Source organism: Jaculus jaculus, chromosome 7 (genome assembly GCF_020740685.1).
Source record: "Jaculus jaculus isolate mJacJac1 chromosome 7, mJacJac1.mat.Y.cur, whole genome shotgun sequence".
NCBI classification, from domain to species: domain Eukaryota; kingdom Metazoa; phylum Chordata; class Mammalia; order Rodentia; family Dipodidae; genus Jaculus; species Jaculus jaculus.
In genome coordinates this window covers 54,023,431-54,050,188 of record NC_059108.1, presented here as the reverse complement: position 1 = coordinate 54,050,188, position 26,758 = coordinate 54,023,431, and the positions used below count along the sequence as shown (strand labels likewise).

Sequence of the window (26,758 nt, the reverse complement as noted above, 5' to 3'; positions counted from 1 at the left end):
CATTCCTATATCATGGAAAGTACTTCCTAAATTTTCTTCCAGTAGTATTCGAGTTTATTGTCTTATATTGAGGTCTTTGATCCATTTGGATTTGAGTGTAGTACATGGTGAAATGTGTGGATCAAGTTTCAGTTTCTTGCATGTGGTTATTCAGTTTATCCAGCACCATTTGTTGATGATGCTGTCTTTTTTCCAGCCTATATTGTTCGTAGCAGGATACAAAATCAATGCACAAAAATCAGCAGCATTTCTATATGCACATTACAAAGATACAGAGAAAGAAATAAGGGATATAGTCCCATTTTCAATAGCAAGAAAAAAAATAAAATACCTTGGAATAATGTTAACCAAGGAAGTGAAACATCTATACAATGAAAACATAAAAACACTCAAAAAAGAAATTGAGGAGGACTTGAGAAAATGGAAAGACCTTCCGAGCTTCTGGATAGGCAGAATTAACATTGTGAAGATGACAATCCTACCAATGGCAATATATAGATTTAATATAATTCCAAGTAAAATCCCTACAGAGTTCTTCACAAAGATAGAAAAAATGATCTCAAATTTCTTATGGAGAGGCAGAAGGCCTTGCATATCCAAACATATCCCCATAAAAGAAATACCTCTGGTGGCATCACCATACCTGATCTAAAGCTATATTGCAAAGCCATAGTAATAAAAACAGCATGGTCCTGGCATAAAAACAGGAGTATAGACCAATGGAATAGACTTGAGGACCCGGACTGTGGATCAAGCAACTATAGCTACTTGATATTTGATGAAGGCCCTAACAGTATAGGCTGGAAAAAAGACAGCATCTTCAACAAATGGTGCTGGACAAACTGGATACTCTCTGCTTTTAGATTTAGCACTTCAAGGGTTTCAGGTCTTAAAATTGAAGTCTTTGATCATTTGATCAATTGAGGTTTTTGAACATGATGAGAAATAAGTGTCTAGCTTTATTTTTTTAATTATTTATTTACTTACTTGAGACAGGGGAGAGAGAGATTGTGTGTGTGTATATGTGTGTGTGTGTGTGAGAGAGAGAGGGGGGGGGGAGAGCTGGGCATACCAGGGCCTTTAGACACTATAAATGAATTAGCATGTAGCATCTGGTGCATGTGACTTACATGGGTACTGGTTGATCAAACTTGGTCCTTGGGTTTTGCAGGCAAGCGTTTTAACTGCTAGGCTCTCTGTCCAGTCCTAGCTTCATTTTTATGCAAGTAGATATCTAGTTTTCAGAGCACCATTTTTTGAAGATGCTTTCTTGAAATGATACTTCTATGCAAGAGCAAAATAATGCAAAAGCTCCAGGATTGAGGATGACTTCATAATTAATATATTTTATAGAAACCTTTAAGGGTAAGAATGATTACTTTTAATTGTTTTGGCATCATGTTTTATAGTATACACAAGGACATATGTAAACAGAGTTAGATTTCTGAACATATACTTTTGCAAAAGGTTCAAGAGTTTTAGATTTTGAAACAGCAGCTTCTGTGTGTGTCCAACATACACATTACATCATCACAACTCAAGGGCTTGATAATGTTAATAGTGAATTCAATATGTCTCTGAAGTACTTATCAGTAAATTGCATATGCTAATTGAAATATGAATTATTTACTATTATATTTAGTATCCTATATATTGGTGGCAATCAATAGAGATATGGTAATGAAACCAAAGGAAAGAGGATAGTTTTTCAAAATATTTTTGAGCCAGATTCAGTTAAATTAAACTGGAAGTAAAATACATATTCCTTTAAAAATTGAGAGGAGAAAAACTCAAAGTTTGTCCTTTCCCCCAAATGTTTGTTCTTATAAACTTTAATTTGATTAAGCATATGTTATGTCTTAAGTAACTTGAGATTCACTAAAAAATATTGCCAATATGTTCTGAAGCAAACTATACTTGCTTTAAAACAGACTTTAATATTTTTAATTTAGAGAATACAGGCTATATTAGTTATATCATGAAATGAGAGTGTATTCCTGGACGCTACCTTAAAATAACTAGTGGAAAAATAATAGCAAGGTAATATAACAGAAAAACACACTGTATAATTTAAATATAATTTAAAAAGTAGATTTGTAGTTTTAGCTTATTTGTAAGTATGTGCATGATCTGTCTGAATTTGATTTGCATTTATAAAATTAAGACACTGGAACCAAATAGATACTAAAGCTTCTTTATGCATGAAAATTGTATTTGAAAGGTTAAAAGACTGTAGTGTTCATTGTTTTGTGAAAAATGTCAAGCAGAGGTCACCAGCACCAAGCATGTAAGGGTGGAAAACAAGGGCTTATATATCCAAGTTCAGTGCACCATATGCTGAATTGCAGAGTTTTCAGAGCTTATAAAGGCTTCATAAGAGGAGGGCCTCAGGAAGATGGGGAGGGAGTGGATGGATACAAGACTATATCCTATGTTAAAAGGAAGAAGAAGAAGCTTCTTAAGAAAGCCATAAAAATGAAATAATAAAACAAGAAACTGAAGCCAGTGATTGATAAATAAGTAAGCAGGATAAAGAATAAAGGAACTGATATGGTTGAAGAGAACTAGAAGAAGTAGCCTAAGAACAGTTGTAAATAATTTTCCATTAATTTAACAAATCTTCATTGCAACTATCAAATAAGCACTGTTCCTATCAGATCTGAGGGTAAGCTTGCTTAGTTGAGGTTTGATTGAGCTATAGGACTTTTAGGAAGACATAGTTATTTATTGGGGTCAGGAGAATTGTGTGAGATATAGATGCCCAGGAGGTCCCCTGTAGGTCCTGGGCATGATGAGCTACTATTTCACAAGATTTAGAAAATCTTACCCAGTGGTGGTGGTTTCTAAGCACTCTTCATCATAACTTCTGAAATTCTAAACTGAATCTGTTATTTTTATTCCTTTCTTGTTGGCTTGATTATATGTCCCATTTTCTTCCTTAAATGCTGGAGGGTATGGTTAGCTGCCACAATGTGACCAGCAGCCTGTGCTCTTCCCATCCAGAAAAAAATGGCTTCTGCTACTGTGTTCCTAGGTGAAGTACTGGATTTTTCTGACAACCAAAATTAATTCTTCCCTTAAATTGCTTCTGTCAGGTGTTTTGGCACAGTGAAGAGATAAGAAACTGTTATGGTAACATTTTTTTTTTAAATTTTATTTATTTATTTGAGAGCGACAGACACAGAGAGAAAGACAGATAGAGGGAGAGAGAGAGAATGGGCGCGCCAGGGCTTCCAGCCTCTGCAAATGAACTCCAGATGCGTGCGCCCCCTTGTGCATCTGGCTAACATGGGACCTGGGGAACCGAGCCTCGAACCGGGGTCCTTAGGCTTCACAGGCAAGCGCTTAACCGCTAAGCCATCTCTCCAGCCCTATGGTAACATTTTAAAGTTTATTTATTTATTGTTGTAAAAGGACAGAGTGTTTGTAAGATATCCTTTCAGTTACTGAGTAAGTCAATTCCCTGCAGACCTTATAAAACTAGGGTATCAAAGCATGTAGTCTTACTCATACTATTAAGCTAATTAAGTATCCTGTATCTTAATTGAAGTAATTCATAGACTTTGTTAGATTCATATCTTTAATTTAACTCTGAATAGGCAGCAGCTTACCATAGTGGAGGGAACAGTTAATATAGTTTTCTTAAGTAACTAAATTCAGGCATCATGACAAAAGAACACAGCCTTATGAATTAAAATCAGTCCAAAACTTTCCTTCCTCAAGTGTGATCTATAGACCAACAGCCTGTGCATTACCTAGGAATTCCACTCTTCTGCCTACATTAAAAGCATTTAGGCCCAAACCTTGGCTAATTGATGTATAAGTGAGGTATGAACTAGGTGACAGAATAGTTCATTGTAAAATACATTTTCTTTTTTTTTATATTTTATTTTTAAATATTTTATTTTTATTTATTTGAGAGAGGAAAAGAGGAAGAGAGGGAGAGAGAATGGGCATGCCAGGGCTTCCAGCCATTGCAAACAAACTCCAGGACATGTGCCACCTTGTGCATCTGGCTTACTTGGGTCCTGGGGAATCAAACCAAGGTTCTTTTGCTTCACAGGCAAGCACCTTAACTGCTAAGTAATCTCTCCAGCCCTATATTTAATTTTTATTTATTTGTTTGAGAAAGGGAGGGGGGCATGCCAGAGCCTCCAGCCACGACAAACTCCAGATGAATGTGCCACCTTGTGCATCTGGCTTATGTGGGTCCTGGGGAATTGAACATGGGACCTTTGGACTTGCAAGCAAGTGCCTTAACCACTAAGCCATTTCTCCAGTCCTTCTTTTCTTTTTATTTTAAAATATATTTATTATTTATTTGAATAGAATGAGAATGTATGCATGTGTGTATGAGTACACATGCAGGGCACACCAGATCCTCTTGCCATTACAAACAAACTCCAGATATATGCATCATTTTGTGCATCTGGCTTTACATGGGAACTGTGTAATCTAACTCAGGCTTTCAGATTTTGTAAGCAAGTGCTTTTAACCACTGAGCCATCTCTCCAGCCATGTATTTTCTTTTGATCTGGAATAGAGATAAACCTTTATGTAGATGACTTGCATATTCTGAAAATGTCAATAAATTATAAGGTATGCAAATGATGTCTGTAGGAAGTGTAAACGGCTTAACATTAAATAAAATTATCTCAAAGGCTACCTAATGTAAGTGCACAAATTATTGTATAGTGCATAGTATTTAGGGAAATGGAGCATGGGAAGCATCACAGTGTGTGTGTGGTGGATGGTGGAAAGAAAACCATTGGTCACTGGTTCCTTGCGAGTTTGACTTCTTCAAGACTTCTTAAATACCAGACATAGTGACAGCCTTTCCTAGAACTGTAAAGACAACTCATTTGGAAGAAGTTATTCATAGGGAAAGAGAGAAATCATTAAATGGGGAGCACCATGCTATAAAAAGAGGCTATAGAGACATGGATGATTTTCTGTTTTTCTACTGCTGTCCTACAATGTCCATATGAAAAATGGAGAAATGTAAGTATGCTGAGAAACTTGGTATACAGGAAAGCATTATCAACTGGTATTGCTCAAATTAGGAGCAATATCAAAGGTTATGTTTTAGAAAATTTTATTTTTTGCCTAAGATATGACCCTAAGTGGGGATACTTTCTTCCTGACAATATTTGAAAAAAAAAATTTAATTAATTAATTAATTAATTTATTTATTTATTTATTTATTTATTTGAGAGCGGCAGACACAGAGAGAAAGACAGATAGAGGGAGAGAGAGAGAATGGGCGCGCCAGGGCTTCCAGCCTCTGCAAACGAACTCCAGACGCGTGCGCCCCCTTGTGCATCTGGCTAACGTGGGACCTGAGGAACCGAGCCTCAAACCGGGGTCCTTAGGCTTCATAGGCAAGCACTTAACCGCTAAGTCATCTCTCCAGCCCAATATTTGAAAATTTTATAAGCAAAAACTGAGAAATCAGTGGGGTGTGGTGGCACATGCCTTTCATTTCAACACTCATCAGGCAGAGGTAGGAGGACTGCTGTGAGTTGGAGGCCAGCCTAAGGAAGGCTACATGTTGAGTTCCAGGTCAGCTTGGGCTAGAGTAAAAGCATGCCTCAAAAACAAAACCAAAAAGAAAAATTATTCACCAATTTGATGAATTATCTCCCTGTGAAAAATAACTGGAATCCTATCCCTAGAAACTTCTAAAAGTAGGAGCCCTCTTCACTTCTGGTGGAGACCTCATAACTGATGAGTCAAGTTTCTTCTGTATCATCTTTGATTACTGTTGATGTTACCATACAATAATTATTCTTTATTAGGTTGATATCTTATTAAAATGCTGTTCTCTATTAAACATCTAGAAAGTGTCCCTAACCTTCCTTCAATGCTATCTGCCTCATTGGTGCCTAACGGGGTGATTCTTTAATTTTCTTTTCCTTTGCACCTAATTAAGAGAGAGACTTTACTGATTGCAGAAGTGAATTCTACTACTGTTCACTTTATTTAGAAGGTAAAAAGACAAGTCCACAATGTACTTTACTTTATAGAGCCATTTGTCAAAAAGATGCAGAAACTCTGGAAGTCTGAAATTATTTGGTGCCCCAGGGAATTTAGTGGTGATTTTTTTTTTTTTTAAATCAGGATGAAAACGCTCATTTCACTGGGGAGTAATCATCCAAGAGTAGCACATCATCATCCTCCTTCTATAAGTGAGCATTCTCAACAGGGAAGTCAAGAACCCTAGTTCTATGGGGTAGGAACATGTCAAGTAGGAAAACTTAGTTTTCATACTCATCCCTTTTCCATGCTGACTCCCTTAGTTCCTTCTTAGTATTCTTTACAAGACCTAGTTTAATGTAGCATTCCTAAGAATTAGTACTACCAAATATTTTGGCTGGAAATATTAAATAATTTTGTATTGGTTTATATAAATGTTTGTTATATTTAAATATTAAGCCACACTAAATTAAAAAGTTAGCATTAATGGCTGGAGAGATGGCTTAGTGGTTAGGGTGCATGCTTGCAAAGCTTAAGGACCAAGATTCAATTCTCCAGGTCCCACGTAAGCCAGATGCACATGGTGGCACATGTGTCTGGAGTTCGTTTGCAGTGGCTAGAAGCCCTGGCATGCCCATTCTCACTCTGTCTGTCTCCCTCTCTCTGTCTTTAATAAATAAATAAAAATAAATTTTTAAAAAATTAGCATTGCATTCTGCTATTATGTTCATAATACAAAAATGAGCTCGTTTGGGCTAAGGAGATGGCTCAGCTATTAAAGGTACTTGCTTGCAAAGCTTGGGTTTAATTCCCCAGTACCCATGAAAAGCCAAATGCACAAAGTGGTGCTTGCATCTGGAGTTCATGTACAGTGACAGAGTCCATTGTATGCCCATACTCGTATTTCTCTGCCCTCCCCCTGACTCTCACTCAAATAAATAAAAATATTTTGGGGCTGGAGAGATGGTTTAGTGGTTAAAGCACTTGCCTGTGAATCCAAAGTACCCAGGTTTGATTCTCCATGACCCATGTAAGCCAGAAGCACAATGTGGCACATGTGTCTGGAGTTTATTTTGCAGTGGCTGGAGGCTTCGGTGCATCATTCTATCTGCCCCTTTCTTGCTCTCAAATAAATAAAATATTTAAAAAAATCAATAATATATATACTAACTAAGCTGTTAACCAGGCTAGTGTATAGCATATATGATTGGTCTTCATGATAGGATGAATAACAGTCCCTCAAAAGATTCTAGAACCTTTGGACAGTACCTCATATGATCAAAAAAATAAATAAATAAGCTCCTCAAAAATCCCATTAGTAGGAATGACTTTTAACAAATGGACAGCAACTTGTACATGTAAATAACAACTATACCCAAGTGAAAAGTACCCACCAGGAAAATGATAAAATTTATCCCTTATAATGTTACTTTATCTCATCTTCCTATTGGCTGCATCTACCAAAGGATGGAGGAGGGAGTCGATTTTTCCCCCTGAATCTTTCTGTTAGTGTACTATTGATTTTCTCTTTGGTTCACCCTGTACTTTTTAGATGATCATGTTTTCTCATATTGCTTACATTGATAACAGCACTTATGTGTTGGCATATACTAATTGAGCTATGTTGTCACTGCCCACCATTGATGTCTCCTGGTGGTGGGGTATTTCATGCTCTATGCTGCTTGGCAACAGTATTTTTGTTCCTTGAAAGCAAATACTACTGTTCACCATAAAAGAGGCCATAAACCATGTGGCTTATTGTTCTGCCTAAGCCTACGTCTTTAAGTTTTGTGTCTCTGATGATAAAACGGAGAAAATTCCCATGTCATGCTCTTTGTAGGAAGCATTTTTAAGTGTCTGACAGAATAATGGTAACTTGCCCACAAGCCCGTGAGTCCTCTCATCTCACTTCCCTCTGTTTCAGCTAGCTGTGAGGTGGTTGGAACACAACTGTCACTACCAGCACATGGATGAGCTCCTGCAGTACATCCGCTTTGGCCTCATGGATGTGGACACACTGCATACAGTTGCCCTGTCCCACCCTCTGGTCCAGGCAAGTGAAACTGCAACAGCCCTTGTCAATGAGGCTCTGGAATATCACCAAAGCATCTATGCCCAGCCTGTGTGGCAGACGCGCAGGACCAAGCCACGCTTCCAGTCAGACACTCTGTATATTATTGGTGGGAAAAAGCGTGAAGTCTGTAAAGTCAAGGAACTGCGGTACTTTAACCCCGTGGATCAGGAGAATGCTCTCATAGCTGCCATCGCCAACTGGAGTGAGCTGGCTCCCATGCCTGTGGGAAGGAGCCATCACTGCGTGGCAGTCATGGGGGACTTCCTGTTCGTAGCAGGAGGGGAAGTGGAGCATGCCAGCGGCCGGACTTGTGCAGTGAGGACTGCCTGTCGCTATGACCCTCGCAGTAATTCCTGGGCAGAGATAGCACCTATGAAAAACTGCCGGGAGCATTTTGTGCTGGGTGCCATGGACCAGTACCTCTATGCAGTCGGGGGCAGGAATGAGCTCCGGCAGGTTCTGCCTACGGTTGAACGATACTGCCCTAAGAAGAACAAGTGGACTTTTGTGCAGTCCTTTGACCGGTCCCTTTCGTGCCACGCCGGATACGTGGCTGACGGACTTCTTTGGATATCAGGTAGAACATGCCTCATGGGTTGGATTTACTGAAAGACGCTTTCACTGTGGCATAAATTTAGAAGTCAAGCTTTGGGAGTTTGGCCATGTGCAATGGAATGATTAATGCCATTTTTAGCTAATTAACCATCGTTTGTTGAGCACCTACCTGACCTTTCTGTGATTTTTATTTTTATTTTTTCTGAATGATTGGTGGTATAAAAATTCAGATGCAAGTTAATGGTCCGTTTTGTTCTACCAAACCTTCTATTGTTCACACTGTCAGCTCTTGATTATCTGTGGGTTAAACACAAACTATGGTTTTCACAGATTTTATTCTTTTATCTTCACTTTTGGCTGCCTGACTATGAGCGATTTCCTCAAAGTCTGGAAAAATAAATCCCACTAAATCCATCGTGCTAGGTATAGCAGTAGATACATGAATATCCAGGTATTCTGTGCTGTTTATTGAAGGTAGGGCTTTCTAACTTGCTGAAATAAAAGTTTTGTGTTCTCTGTGAATAGCACTTACTGATACCATCCTAGCCCTTTATTCCTATTTCTTACTGACCATATGGAGGAATAGCTCTATTTTATTGTTTGAGTTTTTGAGGTAGGGTCTCCCTGTAGCCCAGGCTGACCCGACATTCACTATGTAGTCTCAGGGTGGCCCAGAACTCACAGAGATTCTCCTACCTCTGCCTCCTGTGTGCTGGGATTAAAGGAATGAGCCACCATATCCAGCTAGTTTATTTATTTATTTTTTTTGTCTTACAAAACACCTTTTGGAGCTGGAGAGATGGTTTAGTGGTCAAGGAGCTTGCCTGCGAAGCCAAAGGACCCAGGTTTGTTTCCCCAGGACTCATATAAGCCAGATACTCAAGGTAGTGCATGTGTCTGTAGTTTGTCTGCAGTAGTTGGAGGCCCTGGTGGGCCCATTCTCTCTCTCTTTCTCTCCACCTCTTTCTCTCTCTCTCAAACAATTAATTAAAATAAAATATTTTTAAAAACCTTTTGCTTATGGAAAAAGTGAAGAGAATAATATAGTAACTCGTCCATAACCCAGCTTCAACCATTAATTCCTTCATTGCTAATTTTGCTTGATTAGCTAATCTTGCCTGCCATTTTGCTTGGCATATGCTTTCAGTGTCACAATATCAGCCCATGTTTTCAGTTCTGTTATAAAGAAAGTCCGGAAGTGTTCATCCATCCAAAAGGTTTCCTTTTAGGGAAAAGGCTAAAGTTTTTCTCAGTTAGGGGAGACCTACTTTGTAACTCAAATAGAATAAGAATGTCATCAAGAACCCCAAAAAATAGATTAATAACTTAATCTTTAAAGGTAACATTTATATTTGTACTTAGAAAGAATAATCAATTTTAGGAAATGTAGCAAAATTTTCTCCAAATTTTTAAGCATTTAGTTTTACAAAATTTTCTCCAGTATTAATGAATATAGGCTCTTCTTTTTCCTTCTATGAAGATAGTCACAGCCTCAGTGATTCTTCAGTTATTCATGCATTTTTATTGATATAACATAGCTTATGCCAGGGTTAAGTAAGGTACTTGATAGATTAATGGATGAAGGTAAGACTAGGAGAAAGGAAGAGGATCAATAAGGAGAATCCAATACTTATTGGTCCTGTATACCTAATAAATATTAGCAATGGCTGTGTATATTAGTAATGTAGCATTGTGGTGGTTTGACTCAGATATCTCCTCATGAACTCATGGGTTCTGAATGCTTAGTCCCCAGATGGTGGCAATTGGGGAGTTAGAGCCTTCTTAGAGGAGATGTGTTTTTGGGGGTTGGGCTTAGGGTTGTTATAGCCAGCTTCCAATTGCCAGAACTTGGCTTACTCTCTTGCTGGGGGAGAGGTGATGTTTGGCTGTGCTCATGCCATGTTTTCGCTGCTATCATGAGGCTTCCTCTTGAGACTGTAAGCCCAAATAAAAACTTTCCTTTCATCATCTGTTTTTGGTCAGGTGCTTTGTCCCACCAAGAAAGCAACTGTTAAGTTTTTGCTAATAATGGAAGAAACAGATCTATACTTTATTGGACAGCAGAACAATGATGGATTTATGAAATTAGTATAATTTGTTTTCTTCCAGTTTGTATTTTCTTCCATTGACTTGTTTGATTTCATATGTTGTTAATGTACTATATTCCTAAATTTTGTATGCACTTTCTAAATTTCATATGGATTTTTCATAAATTTTTAGTAAACATTTCCTGTCTGGGCCTGCACAGCCTAGCTTTTGGAATGTCCTGTTGTTTCCCTTAATAGTCTTAAAGACATTACTACTTAATCCCCTTGCAGTGAGGTTTAAGGAAATACAGAAGAAAGTCATTTTAGACTGGCTGTTTCTGTCATCATGGCATCAAGTAGACTTCCTTTTCAATATGGGCCTGTATGCTTCCTGTTCCATTTTTAAAAATCTGTAAACTTAGTATACATTCAATTGATATCTTACTTTGTCTTCTTCCTTCTATGAAAGGAAATACATTTTCTTTGTTCTTTTGCACTAATGTATGCTGCCTGTGCAAACCGTATTTAATGAAAACCATCACAATTTTCTCAGGTTTGTTTCCCCCTACTGTATACTTGAGATGAAAAACTCACTTTCCTATGTAGAGTACAATACCTTTAATTGGAATGAAGAGGAAATCGCCAGTGACATTTCTAATACCTTCCATCGTTTTCTTCTTTCCTCAGGCCCAGCTTATAATAAATCAATTGTGAATCTAACCATGAATGAGGAGAGGTGACTACATTCAGTAATAGGTCCTCTTTAAAAATGACAGGAATATTGCACCCTCTCTCTCAATAATGTTAGCTTGATTTCTTTGGAGCAGATCAACATTTGTGAAGCCATTTCTTATTTCTGACCAAATAATCAAGTATTTCCAATTTAATTGATGAGCATCCAGTTATTGGCATCCTTCTGGTATTTTGCAAGCTTGGCCTGAGGTAGAGGTAGTGTGGATTATAGAGTGTGGATTTTTAGAGGCTCAGTTCTCTTCCATAGAACACAAATGAGTGCTTCTTTAGAGACTGAATATTTTCAGCTTGCTCACTTCTCTTTTTTTCTTTACCCTTTTTCTGTTCATTTGGGGATTAAGACATCTTGAAAACTGCATAATTTTAAAAGAATGACAAGCAGAGAGGAATTCAGAAAGTCAGGTTGTATGGATGTACCCATTAGCATTTAATTTAAGATGGCTTCTGTAGCATTTGACATTGTGACCCAATTCACAAATTCTCCATTCCACTGTGATTTGAAACCCACAACACTGAAGTAAAATAAGCATGAAATATCCTGCAGCTGTGTTTTAAAATGCATGCTCTCTTTTGTACAATAGTGTTGCACCGTGCAAAAGATCCTGAGCTCATCTTGCAGAAAAACTTCACCTTTGTGTTTTTATCAGATGGCAGCAAGATAATGAGATGCTAACTACGAAGGTGGTACTTTACAGCTGTGAAAAATACAACTGCTACAGCATCCACTCAGAAGCAGTATTTAATACTTTCTTGACTGTTGGTGAATGTTACATCCTTACATAGTACTGGATCATAGATAAATAAGATTAATTCAGCAAATACACATCCTGCCCTCTAGGAGCTGATAGTCAGACAGTTTTAGATACTTCATTAGTGAAAGAACATTTGTTAAAGTTTTTTCAACTCCCTTAAAGCTATGTTTATTTTCAACTTGATTAAATTTATATGAAGCTTGTATTGCTCCACTTTAAACAACTAATTTATTCAAGCCTATTAAAAGAGCTTCAGTTTTTCTACCACTAAAATTAGAACAATGTAAAATTTGCAGCAATATTTTTAAAATACCATAGCTTTAGTTTTCTCCTGTCTGTGCAGACATGTTGCTTGCATCTAAAATATCGGAAATTAACAGCAGGCATGGTGGAAGTTGGGTTGTGGTGCATTAAAACAGTATAGTTAAACATCCGTGTTTAACTATATGACTCATTTCTTATCAATTATGAGATACTAAGCAGAGTTACTTGGCCTCTGGAAAATTCCATTGAAAGGTATTTCAGGGAGTGGAAGATGTAGTTTAAAATCTGATTGGAGGGACCAGAGAGATTGCTCAGGGGAAAAAGTGCTTGCTGTGCAAACTTAAGGACCTGAGTGTAGATCCCCAATAGCCACATAGAATGTCCAGCTTGGTGGTGCACTTGTGATCCCAGCACTGGGGAGGTGGAGACAAGGAACTGCTGCAGCTCACTGGCTAGCTAGACTAACCAAATTGGTGAGCTTTAAGTTTAGTGAAGAATCAAAGTGGAGAAAAATTAAGGAAGATGTCTGATGTCAACCCCTGCCCTCCACATACAAGTGCACTCACAAACACATGTATGACCACAGACATGTGAATATCTACACACACACATGCACACACCAAAAGATATGATTGGAAAGTAATGAAGTACAAGCCACAGGTAAAGGCCACAATGGTTGCCTCAGACTAATATCCATGAACAGTGTATCATCTGAATTTCATCCTTGACTGAGCTTAGCAGACCAGTTCAGTTATTGTCTGGCTTCCCATATATTCCTACCTAGGGGAAGAGATTATATTGTTTCTAGGGACATACATACTTCAATCTTAGGCTGGAAAAATGACTCAGTAGTTAAGGCACTTGCTTACAAAGCCTAAGGACAGGGGTTCAATTCCCCAGTACCCACATAAAGCCAGATGTGCAGTGTAGAGCTGGAGAGATGACTTAGTGGCTAAGGCACTTTCCTGCATCCTTCAACCTTTGTAACAACCAAGGATTTTTTTTTCATTATAAATACCATTTTGGCTTTAAGGAAAGATACAAGAAAAGAAAAAAAAGATGAAGGTGGAGGGAAATTTAGCTTAGGAAAGAGTAAATTTAGGACATCAGGTGATTCAGAGGAACTTTAAAATCATTTATTTATTTGGGTGTGTCTGCATGTGTATGCATGTTGGGGGGGGGGAGGCACACATGTGCCGTGGTGCACATGTGTCAATCAGACAATAGCTTTGAGGTGTCTTTGGTCTTCCTCAACCTTCTTTGAGACAGAGTCTCTTGCCTCTGCTGGCTGAGCTTTGAATTCTCCTGCCTCTCATTGTCACAGGCTTGTTGGGATCACAGATACATGTGCCACTTTGCATCTGGCTTAATGTGAGTGCTGGGGAGGATAAAGCTCAGATCACAGGTTTTGTAAGCAAGCAAGCACTATCAACCATTGAGCCATCTCCCCAGCCCCTCAGAGGGACTTATTTTCTCTTAAGGATATAACTCCATTAAGAAAACCTGTAAATAAGGGAAAGAAGAGAGTTAGATTGAAGATGCAGGATCTCAGCTGGTAAGAGCTGAGATCATCTCTTGGTACCAGGAATTGGGAGAAGCCCAGAGACTATCACAGCGTCCTACAGGGGCAGGAGGGAATTAGGGTATGGGGTTGGATGAAAGACCACTCTAGCACTAAGCCTTGGGAGGAGGGGAGTGGTGGACCTGGGTACCAGTGGTGAGGAGCAGGAACCTGAGAGGCTTCCTTCTTGATGGATTCACATGCAAGGCAAGAGCATCTGTTGAGACTGACCTACAGAGGCTATGTGGGAGGCCTGAAGAGAGGGACCTGGCAAAAAGCATCATAGAAAATAGGGGAACTGATCAGCTTTTTAAAAATTAAATTGTCCAGGCCTAGAGAGATGACTTAGCAGTTAAAGCACTTGCCTGCAAAGCCAAAGAACCCAGGTTTGATTCCACAGGACCCACATAAACTAGATGCACAAGGTGGTGCATGTGTCTGGAGTTTGTTTGTAGTGGCTAGAGGCCCTGGCATACCCATTCTGTCTCTCTTTATCTGCTCTTCTCTCTCTCTCTCTCTCAAATAAATAAATAAATGAAATTGCCAGAGCCTACCCTGAGATTAAAAGGTATGAAGTTATAAATATCTCTATTTGAAAATTTTTGTTCTAATTTTTGGCAATGTAAACAGAGAAAGAAAAAGGCAGACCCTCGGTGGGAATAACCCAGAGGCCTCTGCAGGAAAGACTTTGGCAGGCTGGTTCTCCCACTGGGACTGAGTCAGAGAGGGGCTGAACACTAGCTTGAGGAAGAAGGTCCAAACTGCAAAGAGTAAGTCCGTTTGCTGCCCCTGAAAGCAGCTGCCACATAGGGGAGCCACCTGCCTGGTGGAGGTTAGAGCTTCCTAACCCTGAGTAAGTCCACCTTTCTCCGGGAGCAGTATTGAGAAATCATCTTCCTGTTTGTGACCCTTTCATTCTGTTCTGAAAACATAAGCAGCACTACAAAGGTCAACTTGCACAGAAATTTAGTGATAATATAGGAAAACTCTAAAATACAATTGTTTATAAAGTTGTTACTATACTTGTTGCAGTATAATCTGACTGCCTTTGACATGGTTTAAATCACTGAACAAAAGTCCAAATCCTTGACTCCAGACAGAATTCGTCAGATAGAACTTCCCTTTGTTAGACAGAATTCTCTGGTCTAGGTGGGTCTAGGAGAAGAGGTGGAGCTAGATTGTTCTACCTACATATATGTGACAAGTGCCATTTCCTTGATTCTAAAGAGGAGAGAGAGAGAGTGGTAGAACTACATTGTGGGAAATGCCTGAAGAATCTGGTGTGGAGAGGGAGATAAAAGCAAGAACTTGGCAAAGCCACTTCACATAGACACAGAGGCTGTGACTGGAGAGCTTCACCCTACTAATGGAGTGTAGAAACTGTGGAAGGAGGATTTTGACTCCCAACAGAGTAAGCAGTTAGAGCTGTGGAGAATTTTTCTTGAGACTTTAAAGGGCACCTGGCCCTAGTTGATGTGCCATTGTGGTAAAATGTTACCATTTAAAACAACACATGGTATATACTTTGCCTATTTCTGGATTATAAATTTGTACCTGTTCACTCTAGATGATAGAAATACAATTTATATTTTCAAATGCAGCAATCCCTTATAGATATTTTGTGAATTTGAGGCTTTCTTTGCAGTTTGTTGTTGTTGTTGTTGTTGTTACTGTTGTTTTGAGGCAGGTCCCAGGCTTTGAACTCACAGTGATCCTCTTACCTCAGCATCCTGAATGTTGGGATTAAAGGCATGCACCACCACACCTAACTTCTTTAGGAGTTTTGAACCTAATTACACCTCCATTTGTGTGAGTTCCTCAAGTATGACAGAAATAGTAAAGATACTAGTTTTAAATTCATGCAAATGTTAAGTATACTATTCCAGATGCTAATTCAGCACAAAGACTCTTTGTTCTAATTGTTTATGCAGCATTAAAAGCTCTCAGAAAATATAATCAGTTTGACTTGTATACAATATAACAATTATTTTTTTAGCTTGGTGTGGTGGCTCATGCCTGTAATCCACCATTCAATCTAAGAAGGCTGTGGCTGAAGGATTACCATGAATTTGAGGCCATTGTGAGCTACATAGTAAGTTCCAGGCCAGCCTGGGCTATAGAATGAGACCTTCTCTCAAAAGCAGTAATTGTATTTTTGAACTTATTAGAAGTATTCCTATCATGTCTCTTTTCTGAGGGCTGATAGTGAGTTTCACTCTGTAAAAATAACTAATTTGAATTCAAACTGTCAGATCATTCTTTTGGATAAATTGTGAATATGAAGTTGAAACAAGTTTGTAGGAGAACTTAAAACTATTAAAGAAGAAAAAAATCTCAATAAACTAGCCAGCAATTCTGATTATTACAGAAAGTCAATCTACACCAATTTATTACCTCACTATTGTATACATGGAAATGGCAAGAATTTTTGATAAAATGACTACCATACTTCCTTTAAGGATTATGTGCATGTACTACGCTCTAAACCTTTGAGGGAGGCACTCATCTCCATTTTGCCTATGAGAAACCGGAGGTGGGCTCCCCAAGGGCACAGTCATAAGGGAGTGCTACTGTTACTGCCTCAACCTGCCCTGAAACTCTTGCCCTGGGAAGGTGGTCAGAAAGAGAGCTGGAGACCTTGAGCTGATTTTCTCTGAACCCAAGTCTGCAGGCAGAGCTCTCCGACCTAAAAGCATGTGGACGGTCAGTTCTTTGCCTCCAGCTCTTAGTTGTGCCCTCACACTGTATTGGGAACCATGGGCCTCTCCCCACAGAGTCAGCACAGGACTCTGCTTATTAAGAGAAGAATTTTCTGTTTTGGAAAATAAAATAGCAGTGCCATCAAACTGGGATTGGCTCTAACCAGTGCAGGAGAACTGCTCTTCCAACCTCTGTTGTGCAGATGCTGTGGGCTGCATGGAGTACCACTGCAGTGTGAGCATCTCGTGCAGCAGAGACAAAGGCAGTCACTTGTTATGCCATCCTCTTTCTGGTATGCATTCATCCATCCATTTGTCACACACTCTTATGAAGAGTTGTATAGGGAAGCTTAAGAAAAATGCTTTCCTCTTGTCTCGATGATGGAAAGCATTTCTCACTACAGGTACCTGGTGGTAACTTCTCATCCCTTCCGGCAGTTTTTAAAGACTTATTTGACTTTGGAGGAACCTGCAGTGTATCTTTAAGTGGCAGTTCAAAAGTGTAAGACAAACTTGCTCATTTTCAATTTTAGCTGAAAAGTCTTAACTTTCACTGTGACACTTCAAAGTTAAAGAAAACTTGGTTTTAAAAATGAATGCTGATATGACATGGCATATTTAATGACAGATGTATCTATAGAAAGCTGTTAAGATGCAGATTATACCCCCCTGGGGTGGGAGAGAGAGATCAAAACTGCCAATCTATATAATATACTCAATAGAGGAAGGCATGGAATCTATCTTTGCAAGTGCTTTGATTGCAAGGGACAGTACAGCAGCATGTGGCATCATCACCCTGAGCAGACAAATCAGCTTGCTGACTTTCCAAGCCAGGAGCACTGCTGCAGGCAAGGGTACTCCAGAGTAGGAAAAATTAAAACATATAGAGACTTATTAATTCCATATCTATTTTTGTATAGTCAAATCTGTATGCAAATCCTTAGCATCTCATTTTAACAGATGAATCTGAAGTGCAGAGTGGCATGTAAAGAGAATGTAATGATAAAGCCCTGCTGAATGATGTAATATGAAGTTGCGTGCTTTCAGTAGAATTTATTTTTCATACTGAGAAGAAATACTTTTATTTATATGCTCATAGTAAATTATTTCAAAAGCAAAACCAAGAGAAGAAATTTCCAAGATTTTCTTTTGCAGTCTTGACTTGGCAAGTCACAGCACTGGGTTTGTTAGGCACTGCCTGTGGTTTCATGTTCTCAAGGTAATCAGGCAGATAACTAACTGGGACTTTCATTTTTATTCCCAACTAATAACCCAATAGATCATTTCTAAACCAAGTCATATGGGTGAAAATTTTGTGTAAGGGTAAGGAATCTAATTATTGGGTACAGATGGACAAAAAATATATAATAGATGCATCTGTGAAAGTGGGGTAAATAATTCTGAAGAACATGGTGATCTGCTGTGCTCTGTGTTTCAAGCAGGAGGTGACAGTTCCACTCATCCACAGTGGGCCAGTGGGCAGATTCTTAACCACATGCACTGTAAATATTTTTCAAATAGTGTAATAAAGTGGGTAGTTCACTGCAGTTGGAAGCATTCCCTTATTTTTCTCTTTCTTTCTTTCTTTTTGTTGGTTTTTTTGTTTTTTGTTTCTCATGGTAGGGTCTTGCTATAGCCCTTTTGTTCTTTTTCAATGGTTATGGGTGAGCTGGACATTTATCTGGTACTTATAGCCCATGTCATGAGGAGCACTGGCAATCATTTTAACCTTGAATATGCATGTGGTCTTAATAGATTGAATTAGGGCTGGAGAGATGGCTTAGCGGTTAAGTGCTTGCCTGTGAAGCCTGAGGACCCTGGTTCGAGGCCTGATTCTCCAGGACCCACGTTAGCCAGATGCACAAGGGGGCACACGCGTCTGAAGTTCAGTTTGCAGTGGCTGGAGGCCCTGGTGCACTCATTCTCTCTCTTGGTCTGCCTCTTTCTCTCTCTCTCTCTCTCTCTCTCTGTTGCTCTCAAATAAGTAAAAATAAACAAACAAAAAAATTAATAGATTGAATTGTTCTTGCATGAGAAAGAATTCTCAAACATTCCATTCTTAATCAGATATAAAAAGTTGGGAATAAAAGAAAACACAGCTCTATATCTGTTTTGACATACATCTTGTCTCTGTGTAGGTATTTCAGCTTCAGCCTTGTGAAATGTGTTCTTCTTTGATTTCATTTGAGAAATGAGATATTCAGTGAGAAATCCAAAGTATTCTTTAAGACCAGGAATCTCATTTCTCCCTGTTCCTTGTGGATTTCCTCCATACATGTTTGTTGATAATGAAAGTAGTGTATTAATTTTTATAAGTAACATACACTTTAAAGACTGATTAAAATTTACAGAATTTTTAAAGATAGCCTAGTAATAGCCATGGCTAATTATGTGGAAGATACTGTCTTCTCACCATGATTGGTTGGCCTGGAGAGCTGCCCACCTCTTTATGCACCCATTATTATTAATTGGTTGTGTCAGTTCAGTTGAGGATTACACACTAATCCTCTAAATCCTGATGGGCTTGCTTCTTGGCCATGGACTTGATGGTAGAGACCTATTCAAAGCATTTACTTTTTTAAAAAATTTATTAGTTTTCTTTTCAGCAAATACAGGCAGTTTGGTACCATTGTTTAGGCTCATCCATGACCTACCCCCTCCCAATGGCCCCTCCTTGTTGATGTAAATGGGTCGTGCATTGTGGAGTTTGCCCACAGTTATTGGTACGATAAATGTCTCTGCATATCATGACCCAACATGTGACTCTGACATTCTTTCCACCCCTCTTTCGCAAAATTTCCCTGTGCCAATGGCTGATCTGGGTAATATTAAATAGGCAAGGAAGACTGAGCAATGAGAATGAAGGTTTGAGGTTTGAATAACCTCCTTGGAAGCATCAGGTTCTCTCAAGCACCAGGGTGAGCCAATGAAGGACTTTCAGGGAACAATGTATTGATCAAATTCTATTGTTCCTATTATAACCTTTTCTCTGTAATTTGGCCTTTGGGTTTGCTTATTGGTCCTTATCAAAGTTAGATTTCTACCTCCCTTGGAAACTGGGAGATAGGACACCATCTTTCTTGAGGACAACATTTCAGAGATGACTCCAGGTCCTTAAAGAAGTTATTCTTGTTTCCTAAAAGTAACAAGTATCTTTTGAAATTATTTACATCTCTAAGAGGTAGGGAAAGAATTTACAGGGCTGGAGAGATGGCTTAGGGTTAAGGAGAAATAATTTCAGTTACACAAGTCTAAAGTAAATGCATTAAGAAAACCAAGACCTGGCTGGAGAGATGGCTTAGCAGTTAAGATGCATGCCTGTGAAGGCTAAGGACCCAGGTTTGATTCTCCAGGTCCCACATAAGCCAGATGCACATGGTGGCACATGCTTTAGTGTTTATTTGCATTGGCTAGAGGCTCTGCTGCACCCATTCTCTCTCTCTCCCTCCCTCTGTCCCTCTCTCTGCCTCTAATAAAAGTAATCTAAGTAAAAATTTTTTAAAAATTAATACTTAAAAAGAAGAAAATAAAGGCCTGGGACCTAGAGTAAGAAAACAGCCTAAAGCCAGGGGATACTAAGGCCTTTTTAGTTAGTATTTAACTATACATCCTTTTTTAATTCAAAAATTCCAGTAGGAACATTTTTCAGTCTGGCTCAATTTTGGATCTTTATTTCACAGTTAGCTCTTTTTTTTGTCATACTTTCTAAACTTAAGAATGTTATTTATTTCAGACTATTTTCTGGATATGTTTTTGAGGCACTTTTTGTGAGGATAGATTTTAGTTGCCATATTCCTTTTACTGCATTACCAAAAATATCATACTGTGTTGATTTCTTTAAAGATTTTCTATTTGATGGCAAAATATAAATGGAATTAAAAAATTTCATGGTTGGGCCAGGCAGGGTGGTGCACGCCTTTAATCCCAGCACTCAGGAGGCAGAGATAGGAGGTTTGCCATGAGTTCGAGGCCACCCTGAGATTCCATAGTGAATTCCAGGTCAGCCTGGGCTAGAGAGTGAGAACCTACCTCAAAAAACAAAACAAAACAAAACAAAATTTCATGTTGTATGAGGTTTTTACAGAACAAGCATAGAAAAAGCATAGGTTGATTATCTCTCATCCAACATGCTTATAGTAGAGTGGTTGGATTTATTTGGATTTTAGGATGTAAGGATATTTGTGTGTGTGTGCATGCATGTGTATGTACACACACACATATCCAAAGAATATTATTTACATACACACACACACACACACACACACATATATATATACACGGAGAGAGAGAGAGAGATATCAATCTTAGATATGGGAACCAAGTTCATTCATTGTAGCAAGACTAAAAGTAGAGGATTCAAACTCAGGTCTTCATGCTTGCAAGAAAAGCAGTTTACTGCCTGAGCTCTCTCCCACACCCTATTTTTACTTTTTTTTTTAAAATTTTTTTTTGTGTCATTTTTTTTTATTTATTTGAGAGCGACAGACATAGAGAGAAAGACAGATAGAGGGAGAGAGAGAGAATGGGCGCGCCAGGGCTTCCAGCCTCTGCAAACGAACTCCAGACGCGTGCGCCCCCTTGTGCATCTGGCTAACGTGGAACCTGGGGAACTGAGCCTCGAACTGGGGTCCTTAGGCTTCACAGGCAAGCGCTTAACCGCCAAGCCATCTCTCCAGCCCTATTTTTACTTTTTAATGGGGCTATTGGAAGACTCATAATTACATATGACTCACATTTGTTGCTATTGTTATATCTTACTAGAAGGACTGTCCTGTTGTCTTTGACAGGGAATGTCTTTTGTACTCCTGCCACCCAAAATATCAAGATGTCACTGTGTTAATGTACAGAGGTTAGAGCTCCAATATTGCCAACTTGGGCAAGCACAAGAATCTTCCGCATAGCTACATCCCTGACATAAGTTCTGTAGGGATTTAATATGTGTGTGTTGTCCCCACACACTCCTCCATTAGTGGTGCTCTGTCCCTCATCATAGGTCTCTTGGCAGTGTCCGCATGCTTGATGCTTTCACTTAAGTGGATTGCTTCTGAACCTTCCTGAAAAGTGAATCGGCTTCTGCAATAAGTTTCTTAATTATGTCATGGGTTCATTGTGAGAGCACACAAGCAGACACTCAGCAGTAGCTAATTTTCCTTTAATTGTATCTCGTTCTCATTTTACAGTATCCTATTTTTTATTCATGAAAAGCTCTAACACACATTGCTCTGTTACAGGTGGAGTAACTAACACGGCACAGTATCAGAACAGACTAATGGTGTATGAACCTAACCAGGTAAGAATCATTGCCCTAATTAAAATGACTTTTTAAGAAAATTTCCAGGGGAATTAGTTATTAGAATGGCAAGGCTAGACCACACAGGTGAACCTTAAACTTCATGGGGAAAGGATGCATCTGAATAAAGTCCTTGTGTTGCCTGATGTGATCACTGATCCACAGCTCCCTAGCTCTACTGTATGAAGGCCACACACACCTTCTCAGAGTTTCCCATACTGTCCAAAGGATTTTCATTGTCCTGGAGTTATTCTTCTCTGGAGGGGGTGCCACTTAACATTTTATAGTCTCATGAGTCTCAAATATCATTTAACAATATAGCCAAAATGTCCTAGAATGGTGCCTAGTACAAATGTTTTTTTTTCTTCCCTTTAAAAAATTTTATTGTTATTATTGTTATTATTAATTTTCATTTTTTATTTATTTTTTTTTTATTTATTTATTTTTTTAAATATTTTTTGTTCAATTTTTATTTATTTATTTGAGAGTGACAGACAGAGAGAAAGACAGATAGAGGGAGAGAGAGAGAATGGGCGCGCCAGGGCTTCCAGCCACTGCAAACGAACTCCAGACGCGTGCGCCCCCTTGTGCATCTGGCTAACGTGGGACCTGGGGAAACGGGCCTCGAACCGGGGTCCTTAGGCTTCACAGGCAAGCGCTTAACCGCTAAGCCATCTCTCCAGCCCGAATTTTCATTTTTTATTTGAAAAAGAGGCAGATACAGAGAGAGGGAGAGAAGGAGAGAGAATAAGAGAGAGAAAGAGAGAGAGAATGAATGGGAATGCCAGGGCCTCCAACCACTGCAAGCAAACTCCAGACTCATTTGCCACCTTGTGCATCTAGCCTATGTGTGTCCTAGGGAATTGAACCTGGATACACTGGCTTTGCTGGAAAGCACATTATCCACTAAGCCATCTTTCCAGCCCTATTATTTTTTTTAAACACAAATGAGTGTGTCTCTTTTTTTATTTGAAAGAGAGAGAAGGAAAGAAAGGAAGAAGCAGATAGAAGGAATGGATATGCCAGGGCCTCCAGCTACCACTGTAAATGAAGCAGACCAAAAATGAACCCAACATGGCTCAGGGAAATCTTGCGGAAGAGGGGGCGGAAAGAATGTCAGAGTTACATGTTGGGTCATGATTTTCAGAGACATTTATCATACTAATAACTGGGGGCTAACTCCACAATGCACGACCCATTTTCAATAATAAGGAGGGTCTAATGGGAGGGGGTAGATCACAGATGAGCCTAAATAATGGTACCAAACTGCCTGTATTTACTGAAAAGAAAACTAATAAATTAAATTAAAAAAAAAAGATAAATAAAAAGTTTACAGACACTTAAAAGCCAAAAAAAAAAAAAAAAAAAAATGAACTCCAGATGCATGTGCCACATTGTGCATGTGACTTACATGCATCCTGGGGAATCAAACCTGGGTCCTTGGGCTTCACAAGCAAATGCCTTAAGCACAAAGCCACCTTGCCAGCCCATATTTTATTTTGTTTTCCAATGGCTCACTCTAGCCAGGCTGACCTGGAATTCACTGTGTACTTTCAGGGTGGCCTCAATATCATGGTGATCCTCCTACGTTTGCCTCCCAAGTGCTAGGATTAAAGGTTTGTGCCACCATGTCCAGCCCATATGTTTGTTTGTTTTTTTTTTTTTTTCCTAACAGCTGGGCCTGAGTCAGAACCATACTGATGGTATCTGCCCCATTTTCTCTTCACTTCTCACTTCCAGCTTAATTCTTGCTTCCCCTAAAAGTAATGTTTTTCTTTCCCTTTTATCAAAATACTAGTGAAGGGCTGGAGAGATGGCATAGCAGTTAAGGTGCATGCCTGTGAAGCCTAAGGATCCTGGTTTGATTCTCAAGGGCCCATGTAAGCCATATGCACATGGTGGCACATGCATCAGGAGTTCGTTTGCAGTGGCTGGAGGACCTGGCACACCCATTCTCACTCTCCCTCTCTCGATCTCTAATAAATAAACAAATAAAAATTTAAAAGTATTTTTAAAAATATTAGTGAAGTTGGGCTGGAGAGATGGCTTCATGGTTAAGTGCTTGCCTGTGAAGCCTAAGGATCCGGTTCGAGGCTCAATTCCCCAGGACCCATGTTAGCCAGATGCACAAGGGGGTTCATGTGTCTGGAGTTTGTTTGCAGTGGCTGGAGGCTCTGGCGTGCCCATTCTCTCTCTTCTCTCCCTATCTGCCTCTTTCTCTCTCTGTCACTATCAAATAAATAAATAAAAATAAGCAAAAAGAAATTTAAAAAATTATTAGTGAAGTTGGCAAATGTCTACTAAATATAGCCATTTCTATGATTTGGATAATGCAAATATTTATTGATTATGACTAGGCGGTTTAAGATTCATTAGCTACAGATATTAGGGTCTGACAGCAGGTTGAGTTTGGTAGGTGAGTCTGGGATGGCCACCAACATTATGCCCAAAGTGTCCTTGGTGTATTTGGCATTCTTTTAACCATTACATGATTGGTGACACCACTTCTCTCCTTTCAGTATGTTTCTTATAGTATCTGAAGCTGTCCGTGCTTCAGCTGTCTCAAGAGAGGTCACTAATTACAGAGTCTTGAGTTTGGTACATACATGGTTAACATGTAAGGTAGTGTTAATGTTGCTGAAATGAGTTTTGTTTCATGTTTATACACACATGCTCTTTTTTTTTTTTAATTCTGCTGGCATATTATTTACAGTGGGTACTGGCAAATATCACATCTGCTTGCATCTTGCTCAGAATCTCAATAACTCTATCATTCAGCCCTGGTGCTTATTTTTCTTCTAGGCCTTTGTGGAAAGTCGATAATGCCTGCCATCTGCCATAGAGCACATCACTACCTGCCAACAGGCAGGCTGGGGTGACCTCTGCTTCCCCACCACTGATTAGTATTCACACGCTAGCTTATTAGGAATGACCCCAACAGGCCTCTCTGCTTCTTTGCCTTTGCAGCGGTTGGCGGCTCACCTGGCAGGCACTGCAGTGAAGGAAGCTAAAGATATAATCAGGGGATGTAGGCAGGCTTTGCAAAACAGATGGCATCTATAGTCTTGTGGCAGGGGACTGGACTGCTAATGCAAACACTGATGCCTAATATTGTAATGGGTTATCTTGTAGAGAGCACCCAAGATAAGCATCATCAGAATTTTAAAATTCACTCAAGCATAATGTATCAAAGATGTCTGAAAGCTAGCCTTAACTGTTTTATTAAAGAAGGAATTTGATTGGAATGAGATTCTGATTATATGTTCAAAAGACAGAACATAATGTAAGCTTTTAACATTGTACCAGTGACTCTTTCTCTACAGTATAATCTTTGAAGGAGGAATTAGAAATGAGCTAGAATATATACCTATAGTGAATAGGTGACTAAAATATATATGCCAGTGTTTGCACAGATACACTTAGTGTTGTTTGCTTCTTTTACTACAGTGGTGTGAACTGGTGAGATATTGTGTTATTTAAAACATCATATGATTTATCTGGTTGAAATCCAATTTTTTCTTGGCAAAAAGGGAAAAGAGGTTCCTCCCATAAGTTCAGTACTTATGGAGAAAGGAAATGGTTGGGTTTATTTACCTGTTCATTACTTGGTTTACTTACGTTTCAATTGGTTCACTTAGATTTAAAATTAAAGCCATGTTTGATTTTCTAATTTTACCATTTATATTGTATTTTAAATAGGAGCCTTCTTTTCACAGGGAGTTGAACACCCTGATTGTTATCAAGGATGATTAGGACAAAATATTGGTGGTCTCACCATTCTCTAAGTTGTCACATAAAGCTTGGCCTTCTACCAATAAAAATAAATGTGTGTCTAGAAATAACTTTTCCCAATTTGGCAGAAAATGAAGTTGTAAATATGTGAAAGGAATCTGATACAAAGGAAATGTTGGAAGTTTACTACTGAGCCAATCTCAGCTTGTCCATTGAGGTTAATTTTAGAAAGAACAGCCAAGCCACCCACATCCAAGCTTATTATATAGGAGCCTTGAGCACCTCGTATTTATCATTATATTTTTAGAACATGTAATGAACACTTGTTACAGGTGAAACGTTTTTCTAAATGCTTTATGTATATTGGCTCATTAAATCTTTATAGCTAGCTATTAGTATTACATGAGGAGATAGGCACAGAGAGATTTAATAGATTGCTAAAGATTAAACACTGGTAATGACCTAGGCACTCTGGACCTAAAGACTGCTTTCTTAAATTACTGCACTACTCTCCACAGCATACCAGGCCATGGGCTTTACCTCTAAGCCATTTTCATGAGATGGCTATTGTGAAAAGTTTTAATGTCTCTTTTGTAAAATGCAAAGCCAATGAAAGAAAGTGCCTTATGGAAGTCATAAAATGGAATTGGAATATGTTGTTCTTTTTTGTTTTTGTTTTCATGTATGAAGTCCATACCTTTAAAGATACATATGATATTCAAATATAATGTTGTAAACATTAGGGAACTACTATTTTCTACCTAGTGGGTCTCCTACTAACAGAATGCACCTGAATTTCTTTTTCAGAATAAGTGGATAAGCCGTAGCCCCATGCTTCAGAGAAGGGTCTACCACTCCATGGCTGCTGTCCAAAGGAAGCTCTATGTTCTTGGAGGCAATGACCTAGACTACAATAATGACCGGATTCTTGTACGCCACATAGATTCTTACAATATTGACACTGACCAGTGGACACGTTGTAACTTCAACCTATTGACTGGCAAGTAATTTTTGTTAAGTAAACTTTTAAAATCTGAGATTGAAGAAGTTTCTAGACTTGGTTGTCATGCATCCA

General features: G+C 38.9%; 1 protein-coding gene across 6 annotated transcripts in view; it reads left to right on the top strand.

Annotated features, from left to right (window-relative positions):
* Positions 1–26,758, top strand: part of Klhl32 (kelch like family member 32) — a 265,516-nt gene that overhangs the window by 206,357 nt on the left and 32,401 nt on the right. For 4 of the 6 annotated variants that reach the window (XM_045154373.1, XM_045154372.1, XM_045154374.1 and 1 more), the window contains 3 exons: positions 7,901–8,627; positions 21,893–21,951; positions 26,491–26,683. In XM_045154373.1, coding sequence (XP_045010308.1) covers positions 7,901–8,627; positions 21,893–21,951; positions 26,491–26,683 — 979 coding nt within the window. Of the gene's footprint in view, positions 1–7,900; positions 8,628–21,892; positions 21,952–26,490; positions 26,684–26,758 lie in introns of those variants that run through there. The other 2 variants (XR_006638120.1, XM_045154376.1) reach the window with 2 other exon arrangements.